Source organism: Oncorhynchus keta, chromosome 22 (genome assembly GCF_023373465.1).
Source record: "Oncorhynchus keta strain PuntledgeMale-10-30-2019 chromosome 22, Oket_V2, whole genome shotgun sequence".
Lineage (NCBI taxonomy): Eukaryota > Metazoa > Chordata > Actinopteri > Salmoniformes > Salmonidae > Oncorhynchus > Oncorhynchus keta.
Genome location: NC_068442.1, coordinates 14,351,859 through 14,368,800, shown reverse-complemented (window position 1 = coordinate 14,368,800; position 16,942 = coordinate 14,351,859). Strand labels below are relative to the sequence as shown.

Here is a 16,942-nt window from a genome sequence, read left to right as displayed (position 1 = left end):
GCCACCTGGTCATCAGAAGGGGGAAAGGAGAAGATTAATTGTGTGTCGTCTGCATAGCAATGATAGGAGAGACCATGTGAGGTTATGACAGAGCCAAGTGACTTGGTGTATAGCGAGAATAAGAGAGGGCCTAGAACAGAGCCCTGGGGACACCAGTGGTGAGAGCGCGTGGTGAGGAGACAGATTCTCGCCACGCCACCTGGTAGGAGCGACCTGTCAGGTAGGACGCAATCAAGCGTGGGCCGCGCCGGAGATGCCCAACTCGGAGAGGGTGGAGAGGAGGATCTGATGGTTCACAGTATCGAAGGCAGCCGATAGGTCTAGAAGGATGAGAGCAGAGGAGAGAGAGTTAGCTTTAGCAGTGCGGAGCGCCTCCGTGATACAGAGAAGAGCAGTCTCAGTTGAATGACTAGTCTTGAAACCTGACTGATTTGGATCAAGAAGGTCATTCTGAGAGAGATAGCGGTAGAGCTGGCCAAGGACGGCACGCTCAAGAGTTTTGGAGAGAAAAGAGAGAAGGGATACTGGTCTGTAGTTGTTGACATCGGAGGGATCGAGTGTAGGTTTTTTCAGAAGGGGTGCAACTCTCGCTCTCTTGAAGACGGGAGGGACGTAGCCAGCGGTCAGGGATGAGTTGATGAGCGAGGTGAGGTAAGGGAGAAGGTCTCCGGAAATGGTCTGGAGAAGAGAGGAGGGGATAGGGTCAAGCGGGCAGGTTGTTGGGCGGCCGGCCGTCACAAGACGCGAGATTTCATCTGGAGAGAGAGGGGAGAAAGAGGTCAGAGCATAGGGTAGGGCAGTGTGAGCAGAACCAGCGGTGTCGTTTGACTTAGCAAACGAGGATCGGATGTCATCGACCTTCTTTTCAAAATGGTTGACGAAGTCATCTGCAGAGAGGGAGGAGGGAGGGGGGGGAGGATTCAGGAGGGAGGAGAAGGTGGCAAAGAGCTTCCTAGGGTTAGAGGCAGATGCTTGGAATTTAGAATGGTAGAAAGTGGCTTTAGCAGCAGAGACAGAGGAGGAAAATGTAGAGAGGAGGGAGTGAAAGGATGCCAGGTCCGCAGGGAGGCGAGTTTTCCTCCATTTCCGCTCGGCTGCCCGGAGCCCTGTTCTGTGAGCTCGCAATGAGTCGTCGAGCCACGGAGCGGGAGGGGAGGACCAAGCCGGCCTGGAGGATAGGGGACATAGGGAGTCAAAGGATGCAGTAAGGGAGGAGAGGAGGGTTGAGGAGGCAGAATCAGGAGATAGGTTGGAGAAAGTTTGAGCAGAGGGAAGAGAAGATAGGATGGAAGAGGAGAGAGTAGCGGGGGAGAGAGAGCGAAGGTTGGGACGGCGCGATACCATCCGAGTAGGGGCAGTGTGGGAAGTGTTGGATGAGAGCGAGAGGGAAAAGGATACAAGGTAGTGGTCGGAGACTTGGAGGGGAGTTGCAATGAGGTTAGTGGAAGAACAGCATCTAGTAAAGATGAGGTCAAGCGTATTGCCTGCCTTGTGAGTAGGGGGGAGGGTGAGAGGGTGAGGTCAAAAGAGGAGAGGAGTGGAAAGAAGGAGGCAGAGAGGAATGAGTCAAAGGTAGACGTGGGGAGGTTAAAGTCGCCCAGAACTGTGAGAGGTGAGCCGTCCTCAGGAAAGGAGCTTATCAAGGCATCAAGCTCATTGATGAACTCTCCGAGGAACCTGGAGGGCGATAAATGATAAGGATGTTAAGCTTGAAAGGGCTGGTAACTGTGACAGCATGGAATTCAAAGGAGGCAATAGACAGATGGGTAAGGGGAGAAAGAGAGAAAGACCACTTGGGAGAGATGAGGATCCCGGTGCCACCACCCCGCTGACCAGAAGCTCTCGGGGTGTGCGAGAACACGTGGGCGGACGAGGAGAGAGCAGTAGGAGTAGCAGTGTTATCTGTGGTGATCCATGTTTCCGTCAGTGCCAAGAAGTCAAGGGACTGGAGGGAGGCATAGGCTGAGATGAACTCTGCCTTGTTGGCCGCAGATTGGCAGTTCCAGAGGCTACCAGAGACCTGGAACTCCACGTGGGTCGTACGCGCTGGGACCACCAGGTTAGGGTGGTCGCGGCCACGCGGTGTGGAGCGTTTGTATGGTCTGTGCAGAGAGGAGAGAACAGGGATAGACAGACACATAGTTGACAGGCTACAGAAAAGGCTACGCTAATGCAAGGAAATTGGAATGACAAGCGGACTACACGTCTCGAATGTTCAGAAAGTTAAGCTTACGTAGCAAGAATCTTATTGACTAAAATGATTAAAATGATACAGTACTGCTAAAGTAGGCTAGCTGGCAGTAGCTGCGTTGTTGACACTACACTAATCAAGTCGTTCCGTTGAGTGTAATAATTCTACAGTGCTGCTATTCGGGGGCTAGCTGGCTAGCTAGCAGTGTTGTTTACGTTACGTTGAGTTAAAAGAACGACAATAGCTGGCTAGCTAACCTAGGGAATCGGTCTAGACTACACAATTATCTTTGAAACAAAGACGGCTATGTAGCTAGCTACGATCAAACAAATCAAATCCTCTCTAGATCAGCACTCCTTCGCGGAGACACTTGATTAATACAGTAATTAATTTAGAGTAAAATATGCGTCATAATGCTCACTGATGGCTTGTTGGTCATACCTGGCCAAACCAGTGTAGCTCTACAACACATATTTCAACATGAGGACTAACATTTTTAGACTGATAAATGAACCTTTTCACACATGAGTTCCAAATATCTCTTAACGGTCTCCCCAGCTTGAGTTTTTTTAATGCGCGTGATGTCACAATGCACTCACTGTTCCAACATGTGATCGTTACGCCACAGGACAGTTAACTAGCACTGCCCTCAAGCCAAGGCACGTTGCCTGCTAATTATCAATAGGTTATGTTTCAACTTCTCAATCTCAACTTATTTTCTAACAATTTAAAGTTTTTAACAACCGTTTGAATTAAGATGTTTTCTGCCTCATTCATGTACATAGAAGTAGCCCATTTCACTGTTGGGGACAATTTCTGTTTGAGGCTTTTCTGATCCGTACAAACTTCTCTCTTCAACAAGAGGCCAAGCACTTCCCCAATGTTTTCCCAGATTGGGTATGCAGACATTTGCGCATCTCCAGGTTCTGTTCGAACAGAACCTGCGCAAACTTTTATCCCTGGCACATTTTCCTGCTGGCAACGGCATTGGCTTTGTTGTTTTCCTTACTACTAATAACTTTGGACATGTGTGCGTTCCTATCAAAGTAAGTGCCTTATTACGTTATCAATATAGTTTCTGTATATCGTGTTGTCGTTTCTACTCTAGCACACCGTGTGTATTCGGAAAGGATTCAGACCACTTATTCTAAAATGAATGAAATAAACACATAATCCTTAATCTACACACACTACCCCATAATGACAAAACGAGAGCTGGTTGTTAGACATGTATTAAAGATACCTTATTTACATAAATATTCAGACCCTTTACTATGAGACTTGAAATTGAGCTCAGGTGCATCCTGTTTCCATTGATCGTCCAACTTGAATTGGAGTCCACCTGTGGTAAATTCAATTGATTGGACATGATTTCCAAAGGTACACACCTGTGTATATATAAGGTCCCACAGTTGACAGTCCAAGTCAGAGCAAAAATAAAGCCATGAGGTTTGAAGGAATCGGCCTTAGAGCGCCGAGACAGGATTGTGTCGAGGCACAGATCTGGGGAAGGGCTTCAGAAAATCTGCAGCATTGAAGCACCCCAGAAACACAGTGGCCATCATTCTTAAATGGAAGAAGTTTGGAACCACCAAGACTCTTCCTAGAGCTGGCCGCCTGGCCAAACTGAGCAATTGGGGAAGAAGGGCCTTGGTCACGGAGGTGACCAAGAACCCAATGGTCATTCAGACAGAGCTCCAGAGTTCCTCTATGGAAATGGGAGAACCTTCCAAAACGAAAACAATCTCTGCATCACTCCACCAATCAGGCCTTTATGGTAGAGTGACCATACGGAAGACACTCCTCAGTAAAAGCCACATGACAGGACTCTCAGACCATGAGAAAGATTCTCTGGTCTGATGAAACCAAGATTGAACTCTTTGTCCTGAATGCCAAGCGTCATGTCTGGAGGAAACCTAGCACTATCCTTACGGTGGAGCATGTTGGTGGCAGCATCATGGTGTGGGCATGTTTTTCAGCGGCAGGGACTGAGACTAGTCACGATTGAGGAAAATATGAACAGAGAAAATAACAGAGTTCCAATGCTGTGTACGATTCCCTTCACAGAACTGCGCGAACTGGCTCTAACCAGAATAGAAAGAGGAGTGGGAGACCCGGTGAACAACCAAGCAAGAGGACAAGTACATTAGTGTCTTGTTTGAGAAACAGATGCCTCCCAAGTCCTCAACTGGCAGCTTCATTAAATAGTACCTGCAAAACACAAGTCTCAACGTGAAGAGGCGACTCCGGGATGCTGGCCTTCAAGGCAGAGTTCCTGTGTCTGTGTTCTTTTGCCCATCTTAATCTTTTAGTTTTATTGGCCAGTCTGAGATATGTATTTTTCTTTGCAACTCTGCCTAGGGCTAACTGGCCTTCTATCACGGCCGACTCGATCACAAAATTGTACTGAACAACACTGCCTCGTGTAGAAAGAGGGCTTATATGGCTAGCTAGATACCTACAAAACAACTTAGTTTGTCATTTGCCCTCTTGGTCCAGTTGGTCTTGGAGGTTATAAACATCTCCATCACCCTTCTATCCGTTTGTTGAAACGGATGGTTTGCCACACACATGATCAATGTGGTCTGCATTGACCCTTTCCAGTAAGAACTGTCTGTGATTGAGTTTGTTGCATTACAGACATTCCTCGTCGGTCTACATGGCTGGACGGCCCACCAGTCTGTTTCTAACCATGGCTCCCCCAGGAGCGGTGGCGGCTGCAGCAGCCGCTGCTTGCAGGTCTTGCAATAATTTTTCTCGCTGTCTCAACTTCTCAATATATTCCCGATCAATTAAATAAGACTGTGTGTTCCTATGTAAAAGAACATGGAAAGAAGAAGCAGCCATTGTAATTATTTAGCAATCTCAGAAACCGTGCACTGTGCCGTAGTTCCCATGAACCTGTATAAACTAGTATTTCCCCCATTTTGAAAAGCCAGCTTTCGAGGGTGGGAACACAGTTGGAACAAGGAAAAGGGCCCCTGTCAGGCTGTAGTATTTACAAAGCCAGGGAAAATAAGTCATCCTAGATAGCCTGCAATATCCTGGCAGATAGGAACATCATTGAGACAAGTCCAGTGGCTCTATTGAACAAGGACAACCATTGCTACAGAACACGACTCCATTCATGTTCAGATCAGACAGCAGGCTCAATCAACCGATGACATCATTGGTTGAACTCTCGCTGTGCGACCCCAAAAAAGTAGACTGGAAAAACACCCCAAATAGTGTGTAGCTGTAAAGTTTCCCTTGAACTCTTTTTGATTATCATGTTTTCAGGCCAGAACTGTTGTCAGGCTAATTCCATAAAGGTTTCTCTTCAGGAAGTGGACATTTCTTTGGTTGTTTTTTTAGTAGGTGATAAGAGTGAATCTATGTGAAGCCCATTTCAGTACTGCTGTATGATTATACTAAAACAATGTTAATGCCCAGAGTCGGCGTGGACCTATTTTTCTGCATTGGGTTAATTATAGGTCTGACATTTTCGTAAACTTTCCGATCACATGAAGTCCAGGTCCACATTTCCCATGTAACTCTTTCTACTGTCCTCATTCAAGTTCTCTCTTTCTCACCATCTTGATCTCTCGGTCTCCCGTAGCTGTTTTCCTATGGTCTCTTGTGTAAAGTGATTTGGCTTTAAGTAGCCAGATTTCCCCACTTGCCATGTTGGCTAATTCTTGTAAGAGGGAGCATGATTTAATGGTCAAACCAAGAGTTACTTTCCACTATTCATTGGTATTTTGGCCTGTGCTCATGCATTGATGAGAAATGCAGGGCTGGCGTGCACCCATTATATGTACCATATACTCTTGTTTCTTGGGCTAAAATAAACTCCCCCTTGTTATGTGGGTATAACATTGAAATTGGACTCAAATAATCAATTGATTAACTTATACCATGAACCTACAGTAGACCTTATGAAAGACTGAACCTTTGTCCCTCTTTCATAGGGAGGCAAGTTAAAAATGGAGAAAGTTTCCATAGAGCATCTATCTAATTGTGTGCCCCCCCCACCCAGGCTCCAAGTCCATGGACTACTCCAACAGCCTGTTTGACTGCCAGTCACCAACCTCTCCCTTCTTGGGAAGCCTGCGGGCACTGCACCTGCTGGAGGACCTCCGGGGCGTGCTGGAGCTGATGGACACCGAGGAGAGGGAGGGCCTTCGCTGCCAGATCCCTGATGCCACCGCAGACAGCCTGGTGGACTGGCTGCAGCAGGGACACCTGATGGTAAGAGCAGTCAAAAGTAGTGCACGATATAATCCATAATGGGTCTGCGGTCAAACGACCACCTCTCATCACTGTCAAACGCTCTCTAAAACACTTAAGCGAGCAGGCCTTTCTAATTGACCTGGCCCGGGTATCCTGGAAGGATATTGACCTCATTCCGTCAGTAGAGGATGCCTGGTTATTATTTAAAAGTGCTTTCCTCAAAATCTTAAATAAACATGCCCCGTTATTATTTTTTTAACCAGGAACAGATATAGCCCTTTGTTCACTCCAGACCTGACTGCCCTTGACCAGCACAAAAACATCCTGTGGCGTACTGCATTAGCATCGAATAGCCCCCGCGACATGCAACTTTTCAGGAAAGTTAGGAACCAATATACACAGGCAGTTAGGAAAGCAAAGGCAAGCATTTTCAAACATACAGTGCCTTCCGAAAGTATTCGGTCCCCTTGAACTTTGCGACCTTTTGCCACATTTCAGGCTTCAAACATAAAGATATTGTTTTTGTGAAGAATCAACAACAAGTGGGACACAATCATGAAGTGGAACGACATTTATTGGATATTTCAAACTTTTTTAACAAATCAAAAACTGAAAAATTGGGCGTGCAAAATTATTCAGCCCCCTTAAGTTAATACTTTGTAGCGCCACCTTTTGCTGCGATTACAGCTGTAAGTATGTCTCTATCAGTTTTGCACATCAAGAGACTGAATTTTTTTTCCCATTCCTCCTTGCAAAACAGCTCGAGCTCAGTGAGGTTGGATGGAGAGCATTTGTGAACAGCAGTTTTCAGTTCTTTCCACAGATTCTCGATTGGATTCAGGTCTGGACTTTGACTTGGCCATTCTAACACCTGGATATGTTTATTTTTGAACCATTCCATTGTAGATTTTGCTTTATGTTTTGGATCATTGTCTTGTTGGAAGACAAATCTCTGTCCCAGTCTCAGGTCTTTTGCAGACTCCATCAGGTTTTCTCCCAGAATGGTCCTGTATTTGGCTCCATCCATCTTCCCATCAATTTTAACCATCTTCCCTGTCCCTGCTGAAGAAAAGCAGGCCCAAACCATGATGCTGCCAACACCATGTTTGACAGTGGAGATGGTGTGTTCAGGGTGATGAGCTGTGTTGCTTTTATGCCAAACATAACGTTTTGCATTGTTGCCAAAAAGTTCAATTTTGGTTTCATCTGACCAGAGCACCTTCTTCCACATGTTTGGTGTGTCTCCCAGGTGGCTTGTGGCAAACTTTAAACAACACTTTTTATGGATATCTTTAAGAAATGGCTTTCTTCTTGCCACTCTTCCATAAAGGCCAGATTTGTGCAATATTCGACTGATTGTTGTCCTATGGACAGAGTCTCCCACCTCAGCTGTAGATCTCTGCAGTTCATCCAGAGTGATCATGGGCCTTTTGGCTGCATCTCTGATCAGTCAGTCTTCTCCTTGTATGAGCTGAAAGTTTAGAGGGACGGCCAGGTCTTGGTAGATTTGCAGTGGTCTGATACTCCTTCCATTTCAATATTATCGCTTGCACAGTGCTCCTTGGATGTTTAAAGCTTGGGAAATCTTTTTGTATCCAAATCCGGCTTTAAACTTCTTCACAACAGTATCTCGGACCTGCCTGGTGTGTTCCTTGTTCTTCATGATGCTCTCTACGCTTTTAACGGACCTCTGAGACTATCACAGTTCAGGTGCATTTATACGGAGACTCTGGAGAGAGTTTGCTGCACTGAAAGTAAAGGGGCTGAATAATTTTGCACGCCCAATTTTTCAGTTTTTGATCTGTTAAAAAAGTTTGAAATATCCAATAAATGTCGTTCCACTTCATGATTGAGTCCCACTTGTTGTTGATTCTTCACACAAAAATACAGTTTTATATCTTTATGTTTGAAGCCTGAAATGTGGCAAAAGGTCGCAAAGTTCAAGGGGGCCGAATACTTTCGCAAGGCACTGTAAATCTTCATCCTGTAGCACAAACTCCAAAAAGTTCTGGGACACTGTAAAGTCCAGGGAGAATAAGAGCAGCTGCCCACTGCACTGAAACTGTCACCACCGATAAACCCACGATAATTGAGAATTTCAATAAGCATTTTTCTACGGCTGGCCATGCTTTCCACCTGGTTACCCCTACCCCAGTCAACAGCCCTGCACCCCCTACAGCAACATGCCAAACCTCCCCATATCTCCTTCACCCAAATCCAGATAGCTGATGTTATGTAAGAGCTGTAAAATCTGGACCCCTACAAATCAGCCGGGCTAGACAATCTGGACCCTCTCTTTCTAAAAATGATCTGCCGAAATTGTTGCAACCCCTATTACTAGCCTGTTCAACCCCTTTCGTATCATCTGAGATCCCCAAAGATTGGAAAGCTGCTGCGGTCATCCCCCTTTTCAAAGGGGAGACACCCTAGACCCAAACTGTTACAGACCTATGGCCATCCTGCCCTGCCTTTCTAAAGTCTTCGAAAGCCAAGTTAACAAACAGATCATCGACCATTTCGAATCCTACCGTACCTTCTCCACTATGCAATCTGGTTTCCGAGCTGGTCATGGGTGCACCTCAGCCACGCTAAAGGTCCTAAACGATATAATAACCGCCATCGATAAGAGATAATACTGTGCAGCTGATATTCATCGACCTGGCCAGGGACTTCGACTGTCAATTCCACATTCTTATCGGCAGACTCAACAGCCTCGGTTTCTCAAATGACTGCCTCGCCTGAGTTCAGTGTGTCAAATCGGAGGACCTGTTGTCCGGACTTCTGGCCGTCTCTATGGGGGTGCCACAGTGTTCAATTCTCTTGCCGACTCTTTTCTCTGTATACATCAATGATGTTCCTCTTGCTGCTGCTTGTACTTCTGGCCCTTTGGACACTGTTTTTGGACACTGTGTTAACTAACTTCCACACGAGTTTCAATGTCATGCAACTCTCCTTCCGTGGCCTCCAACTGCTCTTAAATACAAGTAAAACTAAATGAAAACTAAAACTAAATGCCCCCCCCGTGTCATCTGTAAGTCTTTGCTAGGTAAAGCCCTGCCTTATCTTAGGTCACCATAGCAGCATCCACCCGTAGCATGTGATCCAGCAGGTATATTTCACTGGTCACCCCCAAAGCAAATTCCTTGTTTGGCTGCCTTTCCTTCCAGTTCTCTGCTGCCAATGACTGGAACCAACTGCAAAAATAACTGAAGCTGGAGACTCATATCTCCCTCACTATCTTTAAGCATCAGTTGTCAGAGCAGCTCACAGATCACTGCACCTGTACGTAGCCCACCTGTAAATAGCCCATCCAACTACCTCATCCCCATACTGTTATTTTGCTCCTTTGCACCCCAGTATCTCTACTTGCACACTCATTTTCTGCACTTCTATCACTCACACTATTTGCTATATTGTAATTATTTAGCCACTATGGCCTATTTATTGCCTTAACTCCCTTATCCTACCTCATTTGCACACACTGTATATAGACTTTTTCTATTTTATTATGTATGTTTGTTTGTTCCATGTGTAACTCTGTGTTTGTGTTGCACTGCTTTGCTGTATCTTGGCCAGGTCTCAGTTGTAAATGAGAACTTGTTCTCAACTAGCCTACCTGGTTAAATAAAGGTGAAATAAATAAAAATATATAGGTACTATGTTGCTGTTTTGTATACATCCACTCATGATCATAATGATAATCTCAATGGGTCAATGTGGTTTAATTTTTTGCATTGTGAGGACTGCAAAGTCTTCCTGGTTTCATTGGTCAACTAACATTTACTTTGATATATTTAGAACCTACTATAAGCCATGTGTATTAACTTTAAATCCCTTGTCTCACCTGATGTGAGACACACACATCTGTGATTAGATAAAGAGGACTAGGAGAATGCCATAAAGACAGATGTACTGTACACAGACATGGGACACGAATGTTACTATCCGTTAAAGTTGATGTTCAGCTCTGATTACATCCCTCTTGTCACAGCAGTCTCCACAGCGGTGTCTCGTTACGGCTGGTGTTTGTCCAGATATGTCATAGTGTTTATAAATATAGGCCTGCTGTTGCTGTGTCCTGATTTAGGTTGAGAAAAGTTTAGAACCATACAGGACATCTTTTTGTTGTGGCGTCTGAGTTATTCCCTCCGGTGTCACTACAGACAACCTGTCAGACTGTGTCGTGGGGAATCTGGGATGGTATCTTGATGAGTTCTGCTATTTAAAGGATACGTATAGTATGAGGTGCTGCATTATCACCGATATTTGCTGGTCAGTTTTAGCAGCAGAGTAGTAATATAGAAACCCTTTACCTATAGGGGGAGGCAGGTACCCTAGTGGTTAGAGCATTGGGCCAGTAACAAAGACCTTTCTTCTGGAACTTGTCAATCTATTCTTGTTCTGAGAGGTGAAGGCTATTCCATGTGAGACATTGCTTGGGAGTAAAGGTTGTTGAGAAGACCTTTTGGACCTAGACTCGGTGCTCCGGTACCGCTTGCCGTGCCGTAGCAGAGAGAACAATCTATGACTGGGGTGGCTGGGGTCTTTTAGGGCCTTCCTCTGATACCGTCTGGTGGAGAAGTCCTGGATGGCAGGCAGCTTAGCCCTAGTGATGTACTGGGCCGTACGCATTACCCTCTAGTGCCTTGCGGTCGGAGGTCGTGCAATTCCCGTTCCAGGCAGTGATGTGGCCAGTCAGGATGCTCTCAATGTTGCAGCTGTTAAACCTTTTGAGGATCTGACGACCCATGCCAAGTCTTTTGTCTCCTGTGGGGGAATAGGTTTTGTCGTGCCCTCTTCACGACTGTCCGGTGTGTTCGGAACATTTTTTTGTTTATTTATGTGGACACCAAGGAACTTGAAGCGCTCAACCTGCTCCACTACAGCCCCCCCGTTGATGAGAATGGGGGCTTGCTCGGTCCTCCTTTTCCTGTGTTCCACAATCATCTCCTTTGTCTTGATCATGTTGAGGGATAGGTTATTAATTCTGGCACCACCCGGCCAGGTCTCTGACCGCCTCCCTATAGGCTGTCTCGTCGTTATCAGTGATCAAGCCTACCACTTGTCGTCTGCAAACTTGATGATGGTGTTGGAGTTGTGCCTGGACATGCAGTCGTGCGTGAACAGGGAGTACAGGAGGGGACTGAGCACGTACCCCTGAGGGGCTCCAGTGTTTAGAATCAGTGTGGCAGATGTGTTGCTACCGACCCTCACCACCTGGTGGCGGCCTGTCAAAGTCCAGGATCCAGTTGCAAAGGGAGGTGTTTAGTCCCAGGATCCTTAGCTTAGTGATCAGCTTTGAGGGCGCTATCGTGTTAAACGCTGAACTGTAGTCCTATGAATAGCATTCTCATGTCAGTGTTCCTTTTGTCCAGGTGGGAAAGGGCAGTGTGGAGTGCATTAGAGATTGCATCATCTGTGGATCTGTTTGAGTGGTATGAAAATTGGAGTGGGTCTAGGGCTTCTGGGATAATGGTGTTAATGTGAGCAATAACCAGCCTTTCAAAGCACTTCATGGCTACGAACGTGAGTGCTACAGGCCTGTATTCATTTAGGGTTAGGGTTTGGTGGTCAGCTTGAAGCATGTTGGTATTAGACTCAATCAGGGACATGTTGAAAATGTCAGTGAAGACATCTGCCAGTTGGTCAGCACATGCCCGGAGCACATGTTTCGCCCAGCGACCTTGTGAATGTTGACCTGTTTAAAGGTCTTACTCACGTCGGCTACGGAGAGCGTGATCACACACCTCAGTGTTGCTTGCCTTAAAACGAGCATAGAAGTGATTTAGCTCGTCTTGTAGGCCCGTGTCATTGGGGAGCTCGCGGCGTTGTAGTCTGTAATAGTTTGCAGGCCCTGCCACATCCGACGAGTATTAGCGACATTTACTGGTGCTTCCTGCTTACATTTATGCTTGTCATCAGGAATCAGGAGGATAGAATTATGGTCAGATTTGCCAAATGGAGGGCGAGTGAGAACTTTGTACATGTCTCTGTGTGTGGAGTAAAGGTGTTCTATAATTTTTTCCCCCCTCTGGTTGCGCTTTTAACATGCTGATAGAAATTAGGTCAAACTGATTTCAGTTTCCCTGCATTAAAGTCCCCGGCCACTAGGAGCGCCGTGAGCGGTTCCCCTTTTGCTTATTTCCTTATACAGCTGACTCAGTGCGGTCTTAGTACCAGCGTCTGTCTGGTGGTAAATAAACAGCCATAATTTCTTTAATGAAAGCTCTCTTAGAAAATAGTGTGGTCTACAGCTTATGAGATATTCTACTTCAGGCGAGCAAGAGACTTCCTTAGATTTTGTGCACCAGCTGTTGTTTACAAATATACACAGACCACACCCCTCGTCTTACCAGAGTGTGCTGTTCTGTTTAGCCGGTGCAGCGTATATTCTGCTAGCTGAATGTTTTCCATGTTGCCATTCTGCCATAATTCGGTGAAACATAAGATGTTAGTTTTTTATGTCCCTTGGTAGGATATTCGTGTTCGTACCTTGTCTAATTTATTGTCCAATGATTGTACGTTGGCAAGTAATATTGATGGTAAGGGCAGATTTCCCATGGTAAAGGCAGATTTAAGTCTTGGTTCAAACAAACTAGTTGAAGCCCATCTGGTACATCCTCAGCCTGCTCACAGTTCTTCAGCCTGTCCTCGCTTTGAGCGTTTCAAAAACACCCCTAATATCAGGCTCCATTGTCCAAGAACCGTATCTCTGAATGTACCAAGCAAATATCTCCTTGAACTCTTACAATATGCTGTAGTTAGTGTTCCCCTGGAAATGTGAGATACAACCCAGGTGTTGTCACAGACTGCTGTGAGAAACAACCCACTGATGTGTTGGAATTGAGAACCAACAGTATGCTGTGGAGAGAGCACTGAGATTTAGGCTCTGGGCCAGGGAAATGCCAGAGCCTCTGTGTAATGCAGTAACTCTCTGTGTGTACACTAGTCTCTGGAAATTGTTCTCTCTTTGACCATTTAAGGTGTTGCTGGCAAATGCAACATCAATCATGTTAGCTGTCACTCGAAGACTCGTGTGCGATTGTTTGATAATTGTCCGTATTCAAGGTACTTAAAATATGCCCTGTTCACCCTTAAAATACTTCAGTGCCACAACACAACTCTTTAGGTTTATCTGACTTTATCTTGATACATTAGTGACAATATGTTACTTTTTGGGCGACCTGACCAAATTCACATAGGAATGTGAGTTATTGATCTATCATTCTACTTGAAAGCAAGTCTAAGAAACGATGGATGTGCTATGCTCTATTCCTATGCTTCCCGTTTTAGTTTTTACTTTCGGTTTTGTACGCTAGCTGGAACAACAGTATTTTTCGTTATGGAATATATATTTCACAGCGGTTTAGATGGTACAATGATTCTCTACATTTTACCTTTTTTTTTTGTCACATAAACTGAAATTAGGCGAACTTTTAGGCGAGAGTTTTAGCAACCAGGAAATTTACAACCAGAGCGATTTCTGCATAGTGCAACTTTAAGCACTGAGCATTTCACCAGTCTTACCAGTGTAGTAGAGGCTTAATATTAGAACCCATAACCAATATTGCATCTACCATGGCCAGCTACTCATAACTTGATTAAGATTTGTTAAGTCTGTCACTAGGGACAATTGGAGTCTGTATGTTAACACTCACAGACCAATCCCATGTGTCACTCTCTCACTGACTCTGTTGTCTTCTCTATGCCTGCATGCAGTCCAATGGCCACCACATTTCCATGGGTGGTGACCTCTACCAGGAGAGACTGTCTCGACTGGAGGGTGACAAGGAATCCCTGGTGCTTCAGGTACTGTACAGTACACCACAACCTGTCATAGCTAGTAGCTATCCTACCCAGGCAGCATTAATGGCTCATTAAATGTCACAATAGTATTGATTAGTCTAGGCTGCCGCGGTCAGTTGATCTAGGAGGTTCTGAACATCTCCAGCACCCCTCTAACCGTGCATCGATGGTCTGTTGCACACGATCCATTGGGTCTGCAGTGACCCTCTTCAGTAACAACTGTCTGTGATCAAATGCTAAGTGGCCTTTTTAGTGCAATGAAGTGTAATGAACGTAGCCTGGTCCCAGATCTGTTTGTGGTATATAGCCAACTCACAAAATTGTTTGGGAATGACAACCACCATAGGAGTTGGCTATACGGCACAAACAGATCTGGGACGGGGCTATATAATGAACTTGGTGTAATAACAAAAACTCAATCAACTCCATTACTTTGCAAATACAAATCACTATGCACCATAATTATGTTAATCTTTAAATTGTAATGAGAGAGTAACTACACAGGTATAAGAGTTACTTAGTGTTACCCTTGTGTTCCTGTGCAGGTGAGTGTGTTGACAGACCAGGTGGAGGCGCAGGGGGAGAAGATAAGGGACTTGGAAATGTGTCTGGATGAACATCGGGAGAAACTGAACGCCACTGAGGAGATGCTACAACAGGTCAGTTTGGATGAGACGGCCCCTGAAAAGGGGTCTTTGTTGAAGTTATTTTGTCAAAGCTGCTGAACAACAAAACCCAGCAAGCAAGCAAGCTGTGTGTGTGTGTTTATATTTAGCGTGTTTTGTTATTTCGCAGGAGCTCCTGTGCAGAACGACTCTAGAGACTCAGAAACTGGACCTAATGGCTGAGGTGTCCAACTTGAAACTGAAGCTGAACTCATTTGAGAAGGACATACTGCACTTTGACTTCAGGGACAGTGAGGTATGTGATGGGAGGCCTCTGTTTAAGGACTGATTCTTCTTAGTCTTTCTCTCTCCCTCTCTCTTTCTGACACGCACACACTTACCCTTTCATGCTTCCTGAAACCTGTTTGGGGGAGGGAAGGCTTGCATCATCATGTGCTCAAAACCATAGTGTGTTGGGGCAATAGAGACCATTCACTTCCAAGTGAATGTCAGCCTTGCCATGGCCAGAGGCACTATAATTGTCTTATGTTTGAAGGTATGAATGAGTTGCTCTTACATGAATGTGAAGCTTCAGGGCTTTGATAATAGGAAATTGGAAGATGTATTTTTCCTCTGGTTGTATGGTAGCAAACAATGAACAAATGGTGATGTTCTTGTTTACGTGGAAGTTTGGAGGAAAGGAGAACAAAGGGGGTGTGTATTTGGACTCCAATGAACTGTGGTGGATTCTTGGACAGCTCTCAAACACGTCATGTTATTGTTGTGGCACAGCCGTCTCTTCCAGTCCACTGGAACAGTCCAGTATGTTCCGCTTCACAGCCTATCTGGGAGAGCAGAACCCAGAGGTACTCTCCACCAGAGGCACTTTCCTGTCACATCTCTTAACCTGCTCTGGGATTTCTACTGTCTCTGCAAAGCAGTCCCTCCAGAACTGATATGGTCTCCATGAGGATCAGTATTAGGCCTTGGACTATGTTGGAGAAAACTATAATATGATTCTCGGTATAGGCTTCTTTTGATAAAAAAAAAAGAATGACGTTACCATTTACTTTGATAAGGAAAAGCCATGCACTCTAATGGCCACGATGCAACACGTTTAATAAACCGTTTGGACACCTTAGCTGCCTTCATCAGGGTTCAAAATATATATTTTTAATGAAAATGAAAACCAAGGCCAAGTTTTAATTTAACTTTACTCATGGCTTTTTAATTAAGACTGATCAAGAAGTTAATCAACTTAAAGCTAAAATGACCAATTGAGATTGAAAAACGAAATACAAACAATACTGTTAACAAGCCTGTATAGTCAGGTCAAAAATCCACTTGCATACGTGTTTGAGCTCATTCAGCTGTCGGTTACATTAGTGATTTTCACATGGGCAGGGGCATCGAATGTAACATTAACTGTTACCCGACATTAACATTAGCAAGCTAGCTAAATGCATGACGCCCAAAATAATAAAGCATGTAGCGAGCGTCATCAATCCTGTATAGTCCAGGCAAAGCCCGACTTGCATGTGTTTTTGTGTTCATTTAGCGAGCAAGGTCTAGCTGTTAAACATTACAGTAGTTTTGACATGGGCATCAGATCAGGTTTTGTTAGCCAGCAAGCTAGCTAACAGCAAACAAGTTTATTAAATGAGCTAACTGCATGGTAATGCCAACAATAGTCACTTCTGCAGGCAGATATTGTGTACCGGTACACTATACATAAAACAGTATTCAATATGGTTTGCGGTGAGGGACTTCAAATGTGCCAAATTAGGAAAGGCTATCTAGCTTGCTGGACTATAAACAGCTGGCTAAAAAAAATTGTTTTCAGTCAATGCAACCTAGCTAGCTAAGTGTTATGAAAGAGTTAGCTACAGACTGGTAGGGATGTTAAGTGTCCACTCCTATTAAATCAATTGCAGCTAGTTGTGAGTCATCAAATGATGCTGCCAATGTCCATAGTGAAATTCATAATCGATTGTAAAATCCTGCACTGGTAGCAAGCTGTTCTGCTTCGGTCACTACAGTAGCTAGCAAAATATTCATCAATGATAGCAGAGCTTGCTGGGTTTTTGAACTAGTTGGCTAGATATCATAGCTGACCTTGCACAGTATA

The 16,942-nt window shown here is 45.0% G+C and overlaps 1 protein-coding gene across 6 annotated transcripts in view; it reads left to right on the top strand.

The window, feature by feature from the left end:
• LOC118401092 (liprin-beta-1-like) overlaps nucleotides 1-16,942 on the top strand; it is a 77,939-nt gene that overhangs the window by 19,600 nt on the left and 41,397 nt on the right. For all 6 annotated transcript variants that reach the window (XR_004829158.2, XM_035798314.2, XM_035798313.2 and 3 more), the window contains exons 3-6: nucleotides 6,210-6,421; nucleotides 14,123-14,212; nucleotides 14,755-14,868; nucleotides 15,005-15,130. Coding sequence is in view for 5 of the 6 variants with exons in the window: in XM_035798314.2 (XP_035654207.2) it covers nucleotides 6,210-6,421; nucleotides 14,123-14,212; nucleotides 14,755-14,868; nucleotides 15,005-15,130 (542 nt within the window). In the remaining variant the exon portion in view is untranslated. The remainder of the gene's footprint in view (nucleotides 1-6,209; nucleotides 6,422-14,122; nucleotides 14,213-14,754; nucleotides 14,869-15,004; nucleotides 15,131-16,942) is intronic.